The 17,787-nt window shown below is 44.6% G+C and overlaps 1 protein-coding gene across 1 annotated transcript in view; it reads right to left on the bottom strand.

Annotated features, from left to right (window-relative positions):
* The window catches only part of LOC115205035 (X-linked interleukin-1 receptor accessory protein-like 2), a 237,290-nt gene that overhangs the window by 30,073 nt on the left and 189,430 nt on the right, over window positions 1-17,787 (bottom strand). The window contains exon 3 of the mRNA XM_029770595.1: window positions 4,907-5,180. Coding sequence (XP_029626455.1) covers window positions 4,907-5,180 — 274 coding nt within the window. The remainder of the gene's footprint in view (window positions 1-4,906; window positions 5,181-17,787) is intronic.

Raw genomic sequence — 17,787 nt, forward strand, 5'->3', positions numbered from 1 at the left:
GAACAACCTCAAGGCGTCGGGGCATAGACTCTACAAGGTGTCGGAAGCGTTTCACAGGCATGATGGCCCATGTTGACAACAATGCTTCCCACAGTTGTGTCAAGTTGGGTGGTAGTGGATTTCTACTCCGAATAGCTTATTTCATCTTGGATTGAGATCTGGTGACTGGGCAGGCCACTGCAGTAAGTTGAATTTACTGTCATGTTCCTGGAACCATTGTGGCATTATCCTGCTGAAAAAAATCTATTTGCAGATGGATACACTGCTGCCATGAAGGGATGCACCTGATTGGCAATGCTGTTCAGAAATCCTGTGGCATTCAAACGTTGCTCCACTTTTATCAAGAGGCCCAATGTCTGCCATGAAAACACACCCCAATCCATCACACCACCACCACCATCAGCCTGATATGTTGACACGCGGCATGATGGATGCATGTACTCGTGGTTTTCTCCATACCCTAGTCCTCCCATCAGTGTGAAACAGCAGAAACCGCAATTCATCAGACCAGGCAATGTTTTTCCAATTCTCCAGTCCAGTGTTCTGTTTCTTAGCCAACTGCAACCACAGTTTCTTGTTGTTTGCTAAAAGAAGAGGAACTCTGTAAGCTGCCATACCCCATTCGTGTCAGGCAACGACGAGTTGTGCATTCTTTTATGTGTCTTTGGGCACCAATGTTGTACTGGACTGTCAGTTGACTAACTGTAGCCCGTCTGTTGCTCTGCGTAATTCGTGTCAGCCTCCTTTGTCCCCTTTCATCAATGACCCATTTTTGACCACTGTTCTGCCGTTGGCTGGATGTCCTTTGAGTGGTGGACCATTCTTGATACACACAGGAAACTGTTGATCGTGAAAAACCCAGCAACGTTGCAGTTCTTGACACACTACCATACCCAGTTCAAAGGCACTTAAATATTTTGTCTTGCCCATTCACCCTCTGAATGGCACACATACACAATCCATGTCTCAATTGTCTACAAAGAGAGGATGGAGAGTGACACTTACTGAAGTGGATTTAACAGGTGACATCAATAAGGATCATAGCTTTCAGATGCTATATGATGTTCTGCAAGTGAGGGGCTTACAAATGAACATCTCATAGCTTCGCTGCCTAGCTGCCTGTCTGTGAGAATCTCTGTCTGCCTGTCTGTCTGTATGTGTGTCTGATAACTAACTGGTTTTATCTATCAATAATACTGTCTCAGAAGGTATTTTTATTTTGTTCGGATAGATTTTTCCTAAAAGACTGTCTACCCTCTAACACAACCTCATATGGTGAAGCTTCACATTACAAAATGATTACACCTCGTCTAGTAGAACACAGCCTCATATGGTGAGGCTTCACATTACAAAATGATTACACATCGTCTAGTAGAACACAGCCTCATATGGTGAAGCTTCACATTACAAAATGATTACACCTCGTCTAGTAGAACACAGCCTCATATGGTGAAGCTTCACATTACAAAATGATTACACCTCGTCTAGTAGAACACAGCCTCATATGGTGAAGCTTCACATTACAAAATGATTACACCTCGTCTAGTAGAACACAGCCTCATATGGTGAGGCTTCACATTACAAAATGATTACACATCGTCTAGTAGAACACAGCCTCATATGGTGAAGCTTCACATTACAAAATGATTACACCTCGTCTAGTAGAACACAGCCTCATATGGTGAAGCTTCACATTACAAAATGATTACACCTCGTCTAGTAGAACACAGCCTCATATGGTGAAGCTTCACATTACAAAATGATTACACCTCGTCTAGTAGAACACAGCCTCATATGGTGAAGCTTCACATTACAAAATGATTACACCTCGTCTAGTAGAACACAGCCTCATATGGTGAAGCTTCACATTACAAAATGATTACACATCGTCTAGTAGAACACAGCCTCATATGGTGAAACTTCACATTACAAAATGATTACACCTCGTCTAGTAGAACACAGCCTCATATGGTGAAGCTTCACATTACAAAATGATTACACCTCGTCTAGTAGAACACAGCCTCATATGGTGAAGCTTCACATTACAAAATGATTACACCTCGTCTAGTAGAACACAGCCTCATATGGTGAAGCTTCACATTACAAAATGATTACACCTCGTCTAGTAGAACACAGCCTCATATGGTGAGGCTTCACATTACAAAATGATTACACATCGTCTAGTAGAACACAGCCTCATATGGTGAAGCTTCACATTACAAAATGATTACACCTCGTCTAGTAGAACACAGCCTCATATGGTGAGGCTTCACATTACAAAATGATTACACCTGGTCTAGTAGAACACAGCCTCATATGGTGAGGCTTCACATTACAAAATGATTACACCTCGTCGAGTAGAACACAGCGTTGTAATGTATTTACTGAAAACATTTTTAACCACTGTTTGGTAAGTTACTGTATACCCATAGATTTGTCTTAGATGTGATTCCATGAAAGCCAGACAGATCACTCTACATCCCCTCTTTGTAGACATTTATAACAATAGGCTCTGCCCAAGTAAATATAAATGTGGTTTTGAGAGAGTTTAAAAGTTGATTGTTGTGAAAAGCTGAAGCTTGAGCATTTAATATTTGAATAGAACTGGCAAGCGTGGTAGCGTAGATTCAGCCAGTGCCAAAGAACAGACTCGCTTCTCTGGCTCTCTCTCTCTAACGGGCTCCTGCATGGACAGATTAATAGAAAGGTTAAAAACCTGGACCGCATTGAAAGAAAAGGTCTGTGACATCCGGGCGATTGGAGAGAGAACAATTATCTTATGAGGGGAGAAAAAGACAGGTGGCACATATTGCCCTACAGGCCTCTGGGGTTTAGCCTAGCTCAGACAATGTACTGTATACGTGTTGTATAAGAGGCATCCCTCAGACTTTGGGAACACGTGTTGTATTTCTCCTCGGCATAAAGTTATTGAACAAAGCTAAGCGTGTGTCCATTGTTTGGGGGAAGGTGTGAAATGCCTCTCCCTCCATCAGTGCTGTGATGTGGGAGGTTCGTCTAGCCTCACTGGAGAGAATGAGAAATAAAGGTGTGGTGAATCTGTCTCTCGAGGCGCATTAGCCGGGCAGATTGCATCGACTCGTTGGCTACAGTTTAACATGTCATGCTGGTGCTGTGAGATTCTCTGGCATTCAGGCATGATTAGTCACTGTTCATGTTGCAATAAAACAGGACATCGCCTGGTACCCCATATAACTGCCATCAAGGCCTCGATGGCAGGGCTAGTGTGTGTTTGTGTGTGTGTGTGTGTATCTGTGTATGTGTTTGTGTGTGTTTGAAGATGTCTGTTTTATTCCAAGTGGTCTGCGTAGGGGGCCTGAGCCAGACACAGAACATTACCCCTCCTGCGGTCAGTAGACCCTCTGAGAAAATACATTCCTCCATTCCAGAGCCACCCTGTCATTCCAGAGCCAACCTGTCATTTCAGACACAGCAGCATCTGCCAATGTAATTTTAAAGCAATTGTCTCTCAGAAGACTGTACATTCCTACCTTTAGATTCAGAACTGGGTGCTGCCAGCCTTTCTTCCTCTGTACTGACTGTAGTTTTGTATCATTATTAGGAGTTTCAGTATTCTGGGGTTTAATTAAAGAAGCAGCTTGGGGATCTACAGAAACCCAAAACACCACTTATTTGGATTTCTCATCATTTTGTTTCAGAGAAACTAATGGAAACTAATGGAAACTAAAGCGTGAAAACAGGACTTCTCTCCTCTTTTCACCTTGAACATCTTTGACAGACAATTAATTGAATTTGGAGGATATTGAGATTACTTCATAAAGATACATCACTGTATACAGTATCTTATATTCAATAACACATTTCACAGGACTACATGCCACTTCAATTTCCAGTATTGTTTTTTCTTCTCCTTACAAACGATCTGTCATTCCCCAGGCAAAAGAATAAGGCTCAGCTTGATGATTCTCTAGCTAGCTAACACATTGGAATGCATTGCGCCTGGCTGTCTGAGCTGTGGCTGTTGCTATGACCAACTCGGTGGGAAAGTAAGTAAAATAAGAAACGAGGTGAAAGTGACAGGATCTTCTCCTAAATAGACTTTTAGCGTAGCATGAGGGGAGTGCAGAGCGAGGAGAAAACACGTATTATTGGCCAGGGAGACGCATCAGCTTTGTTAGAGAGGGGCTGGATCTTCATCTGAGGAGAGTTTTGCTGAAGCCACTGTCAGGTTGTCTCTATTTTCTATTCACCATTGACTCTTACGGTAAAGTAGCTAGGAACAGTGAAAATATTTTTACTAGATGTTATAAAAACACCTTTTATTTATTCATCAAATGATTCGCAGGTTGTTTGATGTCATAATCCGAGGAGGGAATTCTAGCACAATCCTTCTCGCATAGAACTGACAGGGGCATCATGGATTTGATATTAATGATTTTGGCAAAGCCTATTCTTTTGTGGAATGTCAGTTACATGTTCCACAACACGAGTCAACCACAGTTCAGTGTCAGGGGTGAACTAACCTCGCAAGGCCAGTCATGCATTCCTCCGCGAGGAAACTAAACATGGCATGCGATGTGGATCTCTCCCTCCTCCTTATGCTGTGTGCAATCGCAGGGCTTGCTTGGCTGGCGCGGTGGGCGTGCAACAAGGAGGCTGTTCAGCATCACAATAGACACACTGACTCACCACAGTAGCTTTGGAAAGTAGATGTAAACTAAATGGATAAATTAGGGCTTCTCAAACTACTTTACAATATGTGGGAGGGACCACTAGCCAAGATCAGTCATGAACTGTTATCCAATGAAAACGTGGGCTTTCAATGGGCTGTGAATGACTAAAATAAACATGGTGTTTGGTTGGGGGTTACTGTAAGAAAAGCTCAACTGTTTGATTCCTCAGAGGCACAGGGACTAAATAAACCCACCTCAGGACGCAGGTGTAGAAGCCGTTGTCCTCCAGCTCAGCTGAGCGGAACCAGATGGAGTCATCCTCCTTGCTGAGCCGATGGCCGGAGAAGATGATAGGCTCCTCAGAGTCCCCTTTGTTTTTGTACCATATGAGCCGGAGCTTGGCGCTCTGAGTCATGGAGTAGTTGGTCCTGATGTAGCTGTAGAACAGGGCGCACTTCACCCTCACTGGTTCCCCTGCTAGTACCCGGTACCTCTTCAGGTCTACTGACCAATCGATGCAGCCGTCCACTGTGGAGGAGGAAGTAGTACATGGTTAGGGGACTGGTGTAAACAGAGTGGTTGTTGGTGTTATGCAATACTATGCTTGCTAAAACTAGAAACTAAGAGCCTAAACCTCATCCTACAATGCATGGAGCAATGAAAACCCAAATCCACCATAGTCCCTTTGCCCAAGGAAGCGTAGGTAACCTGCCTAAATGATTACCGCCCCGTAGCACTCACGTCGGTAGCCATGAAGTGCTTTGAAAGGCTGGTCATGGCTAACATCAACAGCATCCTCCCGGATACCCTAGACCCACTCCAATTCGCATACCTCCCCAACATATCCACAGATGACAAAATATCAATCGCACTCCACACTGCCCTTTCCCACCTGTACAAAAGGACCACCTATGTGAGAATACTATTCATTGACTACAGCTCAGCGTTCGACACCATAGTGCCCACGAAGCTCATCAGTAAGCTAAGGACCCTGGGACTAAACACCTCCCTCTGCAACTGGATCCTGGACTTCCTGACGGGCCGCCCCCAGGTGGTAAGGGTAGGCAACAACACTTCTGCCACGCTGATCCTCAACACTGGGGCCCCTCAGGGGTGTGTACTTAGTCCCCTTCTGTACTCCCTGTTCACCCACGACTGCATGGCCAAAACCGACTCCAAAACCATCATTAAGTTTGCTGACGACACAACAGTGGTAGGCCTGATCACCGACAACAATGAGATGGCCTATAGGGAGGAGGTCAGAGAACTGGCAGTGTGGTGCTAGGACAACAACCTCTCCCTCAATGTGAGCAAGACAAAGGAGCTGATTGTGGACTACAAGAAAAAGCGGGCCGAACAGGCCCCCATTAACATCAACGAGGCTGTAGTGGAGCGAGAGTTTCAAGATCCTTGGTGTCCACATCACAAACAAACTATCATGGTCCAAACACACCAAGACAGTCGTGAACAGGGCACGACAAAACCTTTTCCCCCTCAGGAGACTGAAAAGATTTGGCATGGGTCCCCAGATCCTCAAAAAGTTCTACAGCTGCACCATCGAGAGCATCCTGACCGGTTGCATCACTGCCTGGTATGGCAACTGCTCGGCATCTGACCGTAAGGAGCTACAGTGGGTAGTGTGTACGGCCCAGTACATCACTGGGGCCACGCTTCCTGCCATCCAGGGCCTATATAATAAGCGGTGTCAGAAAAAAGCCCAAATTGTCAGAGACTCCAGTCACCCAAGTCATAGACTGTTTTGTCTGCTACTACACGGCAAGCGGTACCGGAGCACCAAGTCTAGGACCAAAAGGCTCATTAACAGCTTCTACCCCCAAGCCATAAGACTGCTGAACAATTAATCACATGGACACATGACTATTTACATTGACACCCCCCTCAATTTGTTTTGTAGACTGATGCTACGCACTGTTTATAATTTATGCGTAGTCACTTCACCCCTACCTACATGTACAAATTACCTCAACTAACCTGTACCCCCACACACTGACTCGGTACTGGTGCCCCCTATATATAGCCTCGTTATTGTTATTTTATTGTGTTACTTTTATTATTTTTTACTTTAGTTTATTTTGTAAATATTTTCTTAACTCTTCTTGAACTATACTGTTGGTTAAGGGCTTGTAAGTAAGCATTTTACAGTAAGGTCTACAAATGAAGTTTGATTTGATTTGATAATAGATCTACAGACAATGGAAGCTACTAGGCCTATACAATGGGGTCAAATTCAAATGAATCCTAAAGTATGCACACTAGTGCCTTGCAGTAGGATGAAAATCTCATCTCATATTCATCTTCTCCATTTGGATTTTCATTTGCATCCTAAATGGGAGCTCTCTAGCTAGGCTTCAAAGACATTTCAAGTTGTGCTCGGTAATTAGCAGCCGCTCTCCTCTCTCTCCATTGTCATCCATAGGTGAGTAGTGGGGGAAAAGCCACAGGAGCCAGTAATGATGAGACAGTCAAGATTGCCTTAATGCTGGTGAGCTTTGAACCCGTGACACATGGTGAAACAATAACGTATGACAGGGAGAGGCAGAGAAGGTCATAGTCATGATCAGACTAATCCAGGGTTATTTAGGATAAACCAGTTAGCAGCTAAGGCACTGCTATTGTAGAGAGGCAAAGAAAATAATTTACTCTACCATGAACACAGTTCATTTTCAAATAATAACTACTTTAAGATGTACTGTATCTCTATGGCCAAAAATGACCAGTGAATTGCCTAAAATGGACTGCTACTCTTCTCATTGTGTGACTACAGTACAGTAGGATGCTTTCACATTACAAACCCCAAATGCCAGGTCAGCCAGTTAGATGGATGGACAACTCATTGAAGACATGAAGACAGTCTTTTTGTCATCTGTCATAATAGACATTGAGTCAAAGGAACATAAATACGGATGTCAACTAGAAGAGAAAAGCTGACAGCCCCAATTGCCTACAGAAACACAGTTGCACATCAGTGGAATTACAGACTCCAGGTACATGTCCCAGCTCTCTGTGTCCTATAAATATGTTTTACATTGAAAAACTGTCCATTGTAATGTGTTGAGGTCTGCCACCAAGATGATTTACAGTATAGATTCTATTATTTCGGATAATTATTTGTCATGCCAGGTTGGAAAATGAATTCCTGACATAGACAGGAAGTAAAAATTGACAAGGGGAAATTACATCCATCAAGTGAGCCTGAGGAGGAGGAGGAGGAGGAGGAGGAGGAGGAGCAGCAGGAGGAGAAAGAGGAGATGGCTCCGAACTGCATGCTGGAGCCAAGGGGAGGGGTTACGATGGTAGGTGATGTTCCCTGAGTTTATTTGTGAGAGCTCAAACGTGTTGGAGATGAGATGCAAGGGAAGCAGAAGCGGCACGCATCAGTTCAATCTGCTAGATTAATGTACTTTCTTTCAGACAAAAGGCACAGCAAACCAACGCTGAGTGCTCAGGTTACAGATGACATAAACGGGCGCAGGAGAAGCAGCCATATGTTGCCTGAAGTCACAGCCGCAATGCACTTTTCTGAATGATTCATTCATCGTTGCCTCCCTGATGTTTGCCACTGTGGCAGGGTTGAGGAGGGAGCTATTCATTGTGACGATGAGGCCTAACAGGCCAGATATATAATTCCAGTCAGCTGCTGCAACAGATCCCCATTTGCACAGCGCCACCTATAATATTTGAGTCTGAAAATAACTTAGAATAAAGTAGTAACCAGGATGTGTGGAAAGTGCAGTGTCATAAAGCAGGCCACTGGTGGGACGGACTGGACTTATGTAATATAACAACCCAATGTCATGAAACTGTCCATTAACTTTCTCACCTTTTCAAGAAAAGCCACTGAAAAATTGAAATATAGTCTGCTACAATGGTACATAAAGGCATCACCATGAAATACACAGTGTGTCGGCACAAAGGGGCTGTAAACCCGTACTGAGGTCTCTAGCTGCTGGTCGTCAGCCCTCACAGCTACTAAGCCCAACAGAGAACCACAATCCATTGTAAAATCCTGTGTAGATCTCAGCACCTGCTTTAATAATAATAGCTTGACCTAGCTGCTGCACACTGGCCAAGTTTATCATGAAGCAGTATAGCAATTTCAGCAATGACAGCTGAGAGGAGGAAAAAAGTCAACGTCAGAGCTATAGCCCACCAAATATTTTGTGCTGATGTGCAATTTCAGTCATTGTATTTGATAGTTTGTTTAGGATTTTCTTGAGAAATGTGAATGAATAGCTGTTAGTGGACAAGTAGCTTTACAGAGGTATAAAACGGGGGAGCAGGGGTTACAGCCATGTCAATATAATCTAGAAATGAGTTACACTCCGGCACAGAAAAAAACTATCTTATCAGAGGAAAATAAATATGTTATGACCCCTCCTATTATGGAGCTGGAGAAGGTTATGGCCCTTCCTGTTACGGAGCTGGAGAAGTGAGGAGGGTTACGGCCCCTCCTGTTATGGAGCTGGAGAAGTGGGGAGGGTTACGGCCCTTCCTATTATGGAGCTGGAGAAGTGAGGAGGGTTACGGCCCCTCCTGTTACGGAGATGGAGAAATGAGGAGGGTTACGGACCCTCCTATTATGGAGCTGGAGAAGTGAGGAGGGTTATGGCCCCTCCTGTTACGGAGATGGAGAAATGAGGAGGGTTACGGACCCTCCTATTATGGAGCTGGAGAAGTGAGGACGGTTACGGCCCCTCCTGTTATGGAGCTGGAGAAGTGGGGAGGGTTATGGCCCCTCCTGTTATGGAGCTGGAGAAGTGGGTAGGGTTATGGCCCCCCTCCTGTTATGGAGCTGGAGAACTGGGGAGGGTTATGGCCCCTCCTATTATGGAGCTGGAGAACTGGGGAGGGTTATGGCCCCTCCTGTTATGGAGCTGGAGAAGTGGGGAGGGTTATGGCCCCCTCCTGTTATGGAGCTGAAGAAGTGGGGAGGGTTATGGCCACTCCTGTTATGGTGCTGCAGAAGCAGTTTATCAACGCACAACTTGTAGGTCCTTTTAAATAAATCGACTTGACCACAGAGGTCCGTCCAGACCACAAAAGGGATTTACATTTATTTGCCATGTCAACCACGTTAACCCTCTGTAAGGTATATTTATTTTGTTTTCCTAGTCTCTCGAATTTGAATATGGCTCATGGACACTACTATACAGCACGTCTTACTAATGCAGAGGGACTAATGAGTTAAACAATACCATTGTGTATTGCGTGTAGGAATCTTACGTAGGAATCGTATATCTATATATACACTGCTCAAAAAAATAAAAGGAACACTTAAACAACATAATGTAACTCCAAGTCAATCACACTTCTGTGAAATCAAACTGTCCACTTAGGAAGCAACACTGATTGACAATAAATTTCACATGCTGTTGTGCAAATGGAATAGACAACAGGTGGAAATTATAGGCAATTAGCAAGACACCCCCAATAAAGGAGTGGTTCTGCAGGTGGGGACCACAGACCACTTCTCAGTTCCTATGCTTCCTGGCTGATGGTTTGGTCACTTTTGAATGCTGGCGGTGCTTTCACTCTAGTGGTAGCATGAGACGGAGTCTACAACCCACACAAGTGGCTCAGGTAGTGCAGCTCATCCAGGATGGCACATCAATGCGAGCTGTGGCAAGAAGGTTTGCTGTGTCTGTCAGCGTAGTGTCCAGAGCATGGAGGCGCTACCAGGAGACAGGCCAGTACATCAGGAGACGTGGAGGAGGTCGTAGGAGGGCAACAACCCAGCAGCAGGACCGCTACCTCCGCCTTTGTGCAAGGAGGAGCACTGCCAGAGCCCTGCAAAATGACCTCCAGCAGGCCACAAATGTGCATGTGTCTGCTCAAACGGTCAGAAACAGACTCCATGAGGGTGGTATGAGGGCCCGACGTCCACAGGTGGGGGTTGTGCTTGCAGCCCAACACCGTGCAGGACGTTTGGCATTTGCCAGAGAACACCAAGATTGGCAAATTCGCCACTGGCGCCCTGTGCTCTTCACAGATGAAAGCAGGTTCACACTGAGCACGTGACGGACGTGACAGAGTCTGGAGACGCCGTGGAGAACGTTCTGCTGCCTGCAACATCCTCCAGCATGACCGGTTTGGCGGTGGGTCAGTCATGGTGTGGGGTGGCATTTCTTTGGGGGGCCGCACAGCCCTCCATGTGCATGCCAGAGGTAGCCTGACCGCCATTAGGTACCGAGATGAGATCCTCAGACCACTTGTGAGACCATATGCTGGTGCGGTTGGCCCTGGGTTCCTCCTAATGCAAGACAATGCTAGACCTCATGTGGCTGGAGTGTGTCAGCAGTTCCTGCAAGAGGAAGGCATTGATGCTATGGACTGGCCCGCCCGTTCCCCAGACCTGAATCCAATTGAGCACATCTGGGACATCATGTCTCGCTCCATCCACCAACGCCACGTTGCACCACAGACTGTCCAGGAGTTGGCGGATGCTTTAGTCCAGGTCTGGGAGGAGATCCCTCAGGAGACCATCCGCCACCTCATCAGGAGCATGCCCAGGCGTTGTAGGGAGGTCATACAGGCATGTGGAGGCCACACACACTACTGAGCCTCATTTTGACTTGTTTTAAGGACATTACATCAAAGTTGGATCAGCCTGTAGTGTGGTTTTCCACTTTAATTTTGAGTGTGACTCCAAATCCAGACCTCCATGGGTTGATAAATTGGATTTCCATTGATTATTTTTGTGTGATTTTGTTGTCAGCACATTCAACTATGTAAAGAAAAAAGTTTTTAATAAGATTATTTCTTTCATTAAGATCTAGGATGTGTTGTTTAAGTGTTCCCTTTATTTTTTTGAGCAGTATATATATATATATATACACACACACACACGTCTTGATGGGCCTGTAATGTAATGATGGACTGTCGTATGTCTTTGTTATTTGAGCTGTTCTTGCCATAATATGGACTTGTTCTTTTACCAAATAGGGCTATCTTCTTTATACCACCCCTACCTTGTCACAACACAACTGCTTGGCTCAAACACATTAAGAACGTAAGAAATTCCATAAACAAGGCAAACCTGCTAATTGAAATGCATTCCAGGTGACTACCTCATGAAGCTGGTCGAAAGAATGCCAAGTGTGTGCAAAGGTGTCATCAAGGCAAAGGGTGGCTACTTTGAAGAATCTTAAATATAAAATATATTTTGATTTGTTTAACACTTTTTTGGTTACTACATAGCTTCGAGGTAAGTAACACTGAAACATGCATGAGCGCATCAGCTGTTCCTGACGACTGTGTGATCACGCTCTCCACTGCCGACGTGAGTAAGACCTTCAAACAGGTCAACGTTCACAAGGCCACAGGGCCAGACGGATTACCAGGACATGCACTCCGAGCATGCGCTGACCAACTGGTGGGTGTCTTCACTGACATTTTCAACCTCTCCCTGTCTGAGTCTAACACCAACATGTTTCAAGTAGACCACCATAGTCTCTGTGCCCAAGAACACTAAGGTAATCTGCCTAAATGACTACCGACCCGTAGCACTGACGTCTGTAGCCATGGCTAACATCAACACCATTATCCCAGAAACCCTAGACCCACTCCAATTTGCATACCGCACCCACAGATCCACAGATGATGCAATCTCTATTGCACTCCACACTGCCCTTTCACACCTGGACAAAAGGAACACCTATGTGAGAATGCTATTCATTGACTACAGCTCAGAGTTCAACACCATAGTGCCCTCAAAGCTCATCACTAAGCTAAGGACCCTAGGACTAAACACCTCCCGCTGCAACTGGATCCTGGACTTCCTGACGGGCCGCCCCCAGGTGGTAAGGGTAGGTACCAACATATCCGCCACACTGATCCTCAACACGGGGGCCCCTCAGGGGAGTGTACTTAGTCCCCTCCTGTACTCCCTGTTCATTCATGACTGCACGGCCAGGCACGACTCCAACGCCATCATTAAGTTTGCTGATGACACAACAGTGGTAGGCCTGATCACCGACAACGATGAGACAGCCTATATGGAGGAGGTCAGAGACCTGACCGATTAGTGCAAGGACAAATCAAATCTAACTTTATTTGCCACATGCGCCAAATACAACAAGTGTAGACTTACAAGCCCTTAACCAACAGTGCAGTTTAACCTCTCCCTCAACGTGATCAAGACAAAGGAGATGATTGTGGACAACAGGAAAAGGAGGACCGAGCATGCCCCCATTCTCATCGATGGGGCTGTAGTGGAGCAGGTTGAGAGCTTCAAGTTCCTTGGCGTCCACATCACCAACAAACTAACATGGTCCAAGCACACCAAGACAATCGTGAAGAGGGCACGACAAAACCTATTCCCCCTCAGGAGACTGAAAAGATTTGGTATGGGTCCTCAGATCCTCAAAAGGTCTTATACAGCCGCACCATCGAGAGCATCCTGAAGGGTTGCATCACTGCCTGGTATGGCAACTGCTCAGCCTCTGACCGCAAGGCACTACAGAGGGTAGTGCGTACGGCCCAGTACATCACCAGGGCCAAGCTTCCTGCTATCCAGGACCTCTATACCAGGCGGTGTCAGAGGAAGGCCCTAAAAATGGTCAAAGACTCCAGCCACCGCAAAGCAAGCGGTACCGGAGCGCCAAGTCTAGGTCCAAGAGGCTCCTAAATAGCTTCTACCCCCAAGCCATAAGACTTCTGAACAGCTAATCAAATGGATACCCACCCCCACTACTCTATGTTATTATCTATGCATAGCCACTTTAATAACTCTACTTACATGTACACAATTACCTCGACACCGGTGCCTCCCGCACATTGACACATTGACTCTGTATATAACCCCACTATTGTTGTTTACTGCTGCTCTTTAATTATTTGGTATTCTTATCGCTTACTTTTTAGGGATTTTCTTAAAACTGCATTGTTGGTTAAGGGTCTGACAATTCACCTGTTGTATTCGCTGCATGTGACAAAAATAAATTGAATAGATTTGATTCATGATTCCATATGTGTTATTTCATAGTTTTGATGTCTTCAGTATTATTCTACAATGTAGAAAATAGTAAAAATTAAGAAAAACCCTTGAATGACTATGTGTGTCCAAACTTTTGACTAGTAATGTATATATAACTTATTACTATACAGAGGTAAAAGGGCTGATCTCTAGCAAATTGTAACATAACATCCTCAATTAAACAGTGATGTTTACAGTGCCTTTGGAAAGTTTTCAACCCACATTTTGTTAGTTACTGCCTTATTCTAAAATGTATTAAATAGTTTTTGTTCATCATCAATCTACACACAATACCCCATATTGACAAAGCAAAAACAGGTTTTTAGAAATGTTTGCTAATTTATAGAAAATATATATATAAAAATATCACATTTATGTAAGCATTCAGACACTTTACTCAGTACTTTGCTGAAGCAACTTTGGCAGCGATGACAACCTCGAGACTTCTTGGGTATGACGCTACAAGCTTGGCACACCTGTATTTGGGGAGTTTCTCCCATTCTTCTCTGCAGATCCTCTTAAGCTCTGTCAGCTTGGACGGGGAGCGTCGCTGCACAGCTATTTTCAGGTCTCTCCAAAGATGTTCGATTGGGTTCAAGTCCGGGCTCTGGCTGGGCAGCTCAAGACATTCAGAGACTTGTCCCGAAGCCACTCCTGCGTTGTCTTGGCTGTGTGCTTAGGGTCGTTGTCTAGTTGGAAGGTTGAACCGTCGCCCCAGTCTGAGGTCCTGAGTGCTCTTGAGCAGGTTTTCATAAAGGATCTCTCTGTACTTTGCTCCGTTCATCTTTGCCTTGACCCTGACTAGTCTCCCAATCCCTGCCGCTGAAAAACTTCCTCACAGCATGATGCTGCCACCACCATGCTTCCCCGTAGGGATGGTGCTTTGTTTCCTCCGGACGTGACGCTTGGCATTCTTGGTTTCATCAGACTAGAGAATCTTGTTTCTCATGGTCTGAGAGCCTTTAGGTGCTTTTGGCAAACTCCAAGCGGGCTGTCGTGTGCCTTTTACTGAGGAGTAGATTCCGTCTGGCACCACTCTAACATAAACGCCTGATTGGTGGAGTGCTGCAGAGATTGTAGTCCTTCTGGAAGGTTCTCCCATCTCCACAGAGGAACTCTGGAGCCTTGTCAGAGTGACCATCAGGTTCTTGACCACCTCCCTGACCAAGGCCCTTCTCCCCCAATTGCTCAGTTTGGCCAGGCGGCCTGCTCTAGGAAGAGTCTTGGTGGTTCCAAACTTCTTCCATTTAAGAATGATGGAGGCCACTGTGTTCTTGGGGACCTTGGGGATCGGTGCTTTGATATAATCCTGTCTCGGAGCTCTACGGACAATTCCTTCGACCTCAAGGCTTGGTTTTTGCTCTGACATGCACAGTCAACTGTGGGACCTTACATAGACAGGTGTGTGCCTTTCCCAATCATGTCCAATCAATTGAATTTACCACAGGTGGACTCATCCCTAGGATGATCAACGGAAACAGGATGCACCTCAGCTCAGATTCGAGTCTCATAGCAACATTTCTGAAAACGTATGTAAATAAGGTATTTATGGGGGTTTTTGCAAAACAATCTAAAAATCTGTTTTGGCTTCGTCATTATAGGGTATTGTGTGTAGATTGCTGAGGATTTTTATTTATTTAATCCATTTTAGAATAAGGCTGTAATGTAACGAAATTTTGAAAAAGTCAAGGGGTCTGAATACTTTCTGAAGGCTCTGTATGTGCGGTATACATTTCTGAAATAGATACATACTATAAAAGACGCTTTGATCCTGATACATATAAAATAGTATTGTAGTACAATATATGATTAACCTACAACCTTAGTATGTGAAGAAAGAAGGACACAGTGTGTCTTGATCAGGGCGCTAGCTGAGCAGGAGACAAGGAGCCCCAGGGAGATAGTAGGATGTTAAGGGAGAGAGACAGTAGGACGTCAGAGAGACAGGAAGCCCCAGGGAGATAGTAGGAAGTCAAGAGAGAGAGACAGAAAGACATCAGAGAGACAGCAGTACATCAAGGGTCAGTCAACGAGGGGAGCATCTGGCAGAGAGAGAGTCTTTGTTTACTCAACACAACACTATGACGATCCTGTCCTGCTACAACCCCTGGATGGAGTGACTTGAGAGCCCGGATGCTCTTTCAACATCTGGGAGTCAGGCATGAATGTGAGCTTTGTCTGACTGAACATAACATATTGGCAGGTTATGTATTGGCCCACTAGCGAACATGACAGAATTGTGTCGATAGAAACAGATGTAAAAAGTTGTTGTACTCTCTTTTACAGGGTATTACACTGTATACATCAATGTTAAATTATTTGCTATGTGACGGTCAATAGGAAAATCAAAAGCCATTCCAATTGTGATTTCTATGTTGATACTAACCCTCTTTGTACATGCCAAAAAGCGTTTTCATTTGAGCTCACCAACATGTCTCGAACTAAAGAGGTCTCCAACAGAAGATGTCTAGAACATAAGATGTCTAGAACATAAGAGGTCTAGAACATAAGAGGTCTAGAACATAAGAGGTCTCGAACAGAAGAGGTCTCGAACATAAGAGGTCTCGAACAGAAGAGGTCTCGAACAGAAGAGGTCTCGAACAGAAGAGGTCTCGAACAAAAGAGGTCTCGAACAAAAGAGGTCTCGAACAAAAGAGGTCTCGAACAAAAGAGGTCTAGAACAGAAGAGGTCTAGAACAGAAGAGGTCTCGAACTAAAGAGGTCTCCAACAGAAGATGTCTAGAACATACGAGGTCTCGAACAAAAGAGGTCTAGAACATAAGAGGTCTCGAACAAAAGAGGTCTAGAACATAAGAGGTCTCGAACAGAAGAGGTCTAGAACAGAAGAGGTCTAGAACAGAAGAGGTCTCCAAAAGAAGAGGTCTAGAACAAAAGAGGTCTCCAACAGAAGACAATATAACACAATCAGATGATGATGATTGAAATAAGGCAACTGTGTCACAGGAATAAATAACCTTCTGAAGAGGTCCATAATGAGAAAGAATGAGTTTAATTTTAGTTGTGGTCGGAAACAAATTCCCCCATTCATTTACATCAATAATCAGGGAATAATGGACGGAAATAAAACAGGGATGGAAAGAAAACCAAACATTTCCTTCCCCTGTTCGTCTTGTTTATTTGAGTGAATCCTGCAGGCCATTACCAGAGCATCAATACATAACTGTTCCAGAGCCAGCAGACAGAGTGAGGGCGGAGAGAGATACAAGGATGGGAAAACAACAAGATATTTAAATCACCCTGCAAGACAACTGATGAATGTCTCTATAACTGGCAGCTTAAGACTGCTTCATTCAAAGTGCTGTAGTAATCAAATGCACACAAAGGACAGTAATTGCCTGGAGTTGATTTCTGTTGACAGAAATAGATTTGCATTGTGTTCACCCAACATGCTGTTAATCATTGTGCTGGGCTCGTCTGTTCTAAGAGAAACCTGACAGATAGAGGCACAGACTCCAGCTTTTATCCTTAGCGTCACTCTGCTCTGCTTTCAGAGAGTAGGATGTGTAAAATTACACAAGAAGTATATATAATATAACCCATTGTCATCATGCTACAGAGGACATGTCGAAATCCAGATGCCTATACAGTACATTCAGAAATTATTCAGACCCTTTGACTTTTTCCACATTATGTTATGTTACAGCCTTATTCTGTCATAGACGTTGTAAGGATTGGACCAAGGCGCAGCGGGTAAAGTGCTCATCTTCTTTATTTGAAGTAACGTGAACACTTAAACAAAATAAACAAAAACGACGAAACAGTTCCGTAAGGCAACACAGGCCATACAGGAAAACAACCACCCACAAAACACAAGTGAAACAAACCCCAACTAAATATGGCCTCCAATTAGAGGCAACGACAACCAGCGGCTTCTAATTGGAGGTCCTACCAAAACCCCAACATAGAACTAGAAAACTAGATTTAAACTTAGAAATAGAAAACATAGAACCTAAACCAGAAACACACAAAACAAACACCCCCTGCCACGCCCAGACCAAACTACAATGACAAATAACCCATAAGCTTATATCCTGACCAGTAAGGTCAGGACGTGACATATTCTAAAATTGATTAAATCGTTTTTTTCCCCCTCATCAATCTATACACAATATCCCATAA

This window comes from Salmo trutta, chromosome 13, assembly GCF_901001165.1.
Source record: "Salmo trutta chromosome 13, fSalTru1.1, whole genome shotgun sequence".
In the NCBI taxonomy this organism is placed as follows: Eukaryota; Metazoa; Chordata; class Actinopteri; order Salmoniformes; family Salmonidae; genus Salmo; species Salmo trutta.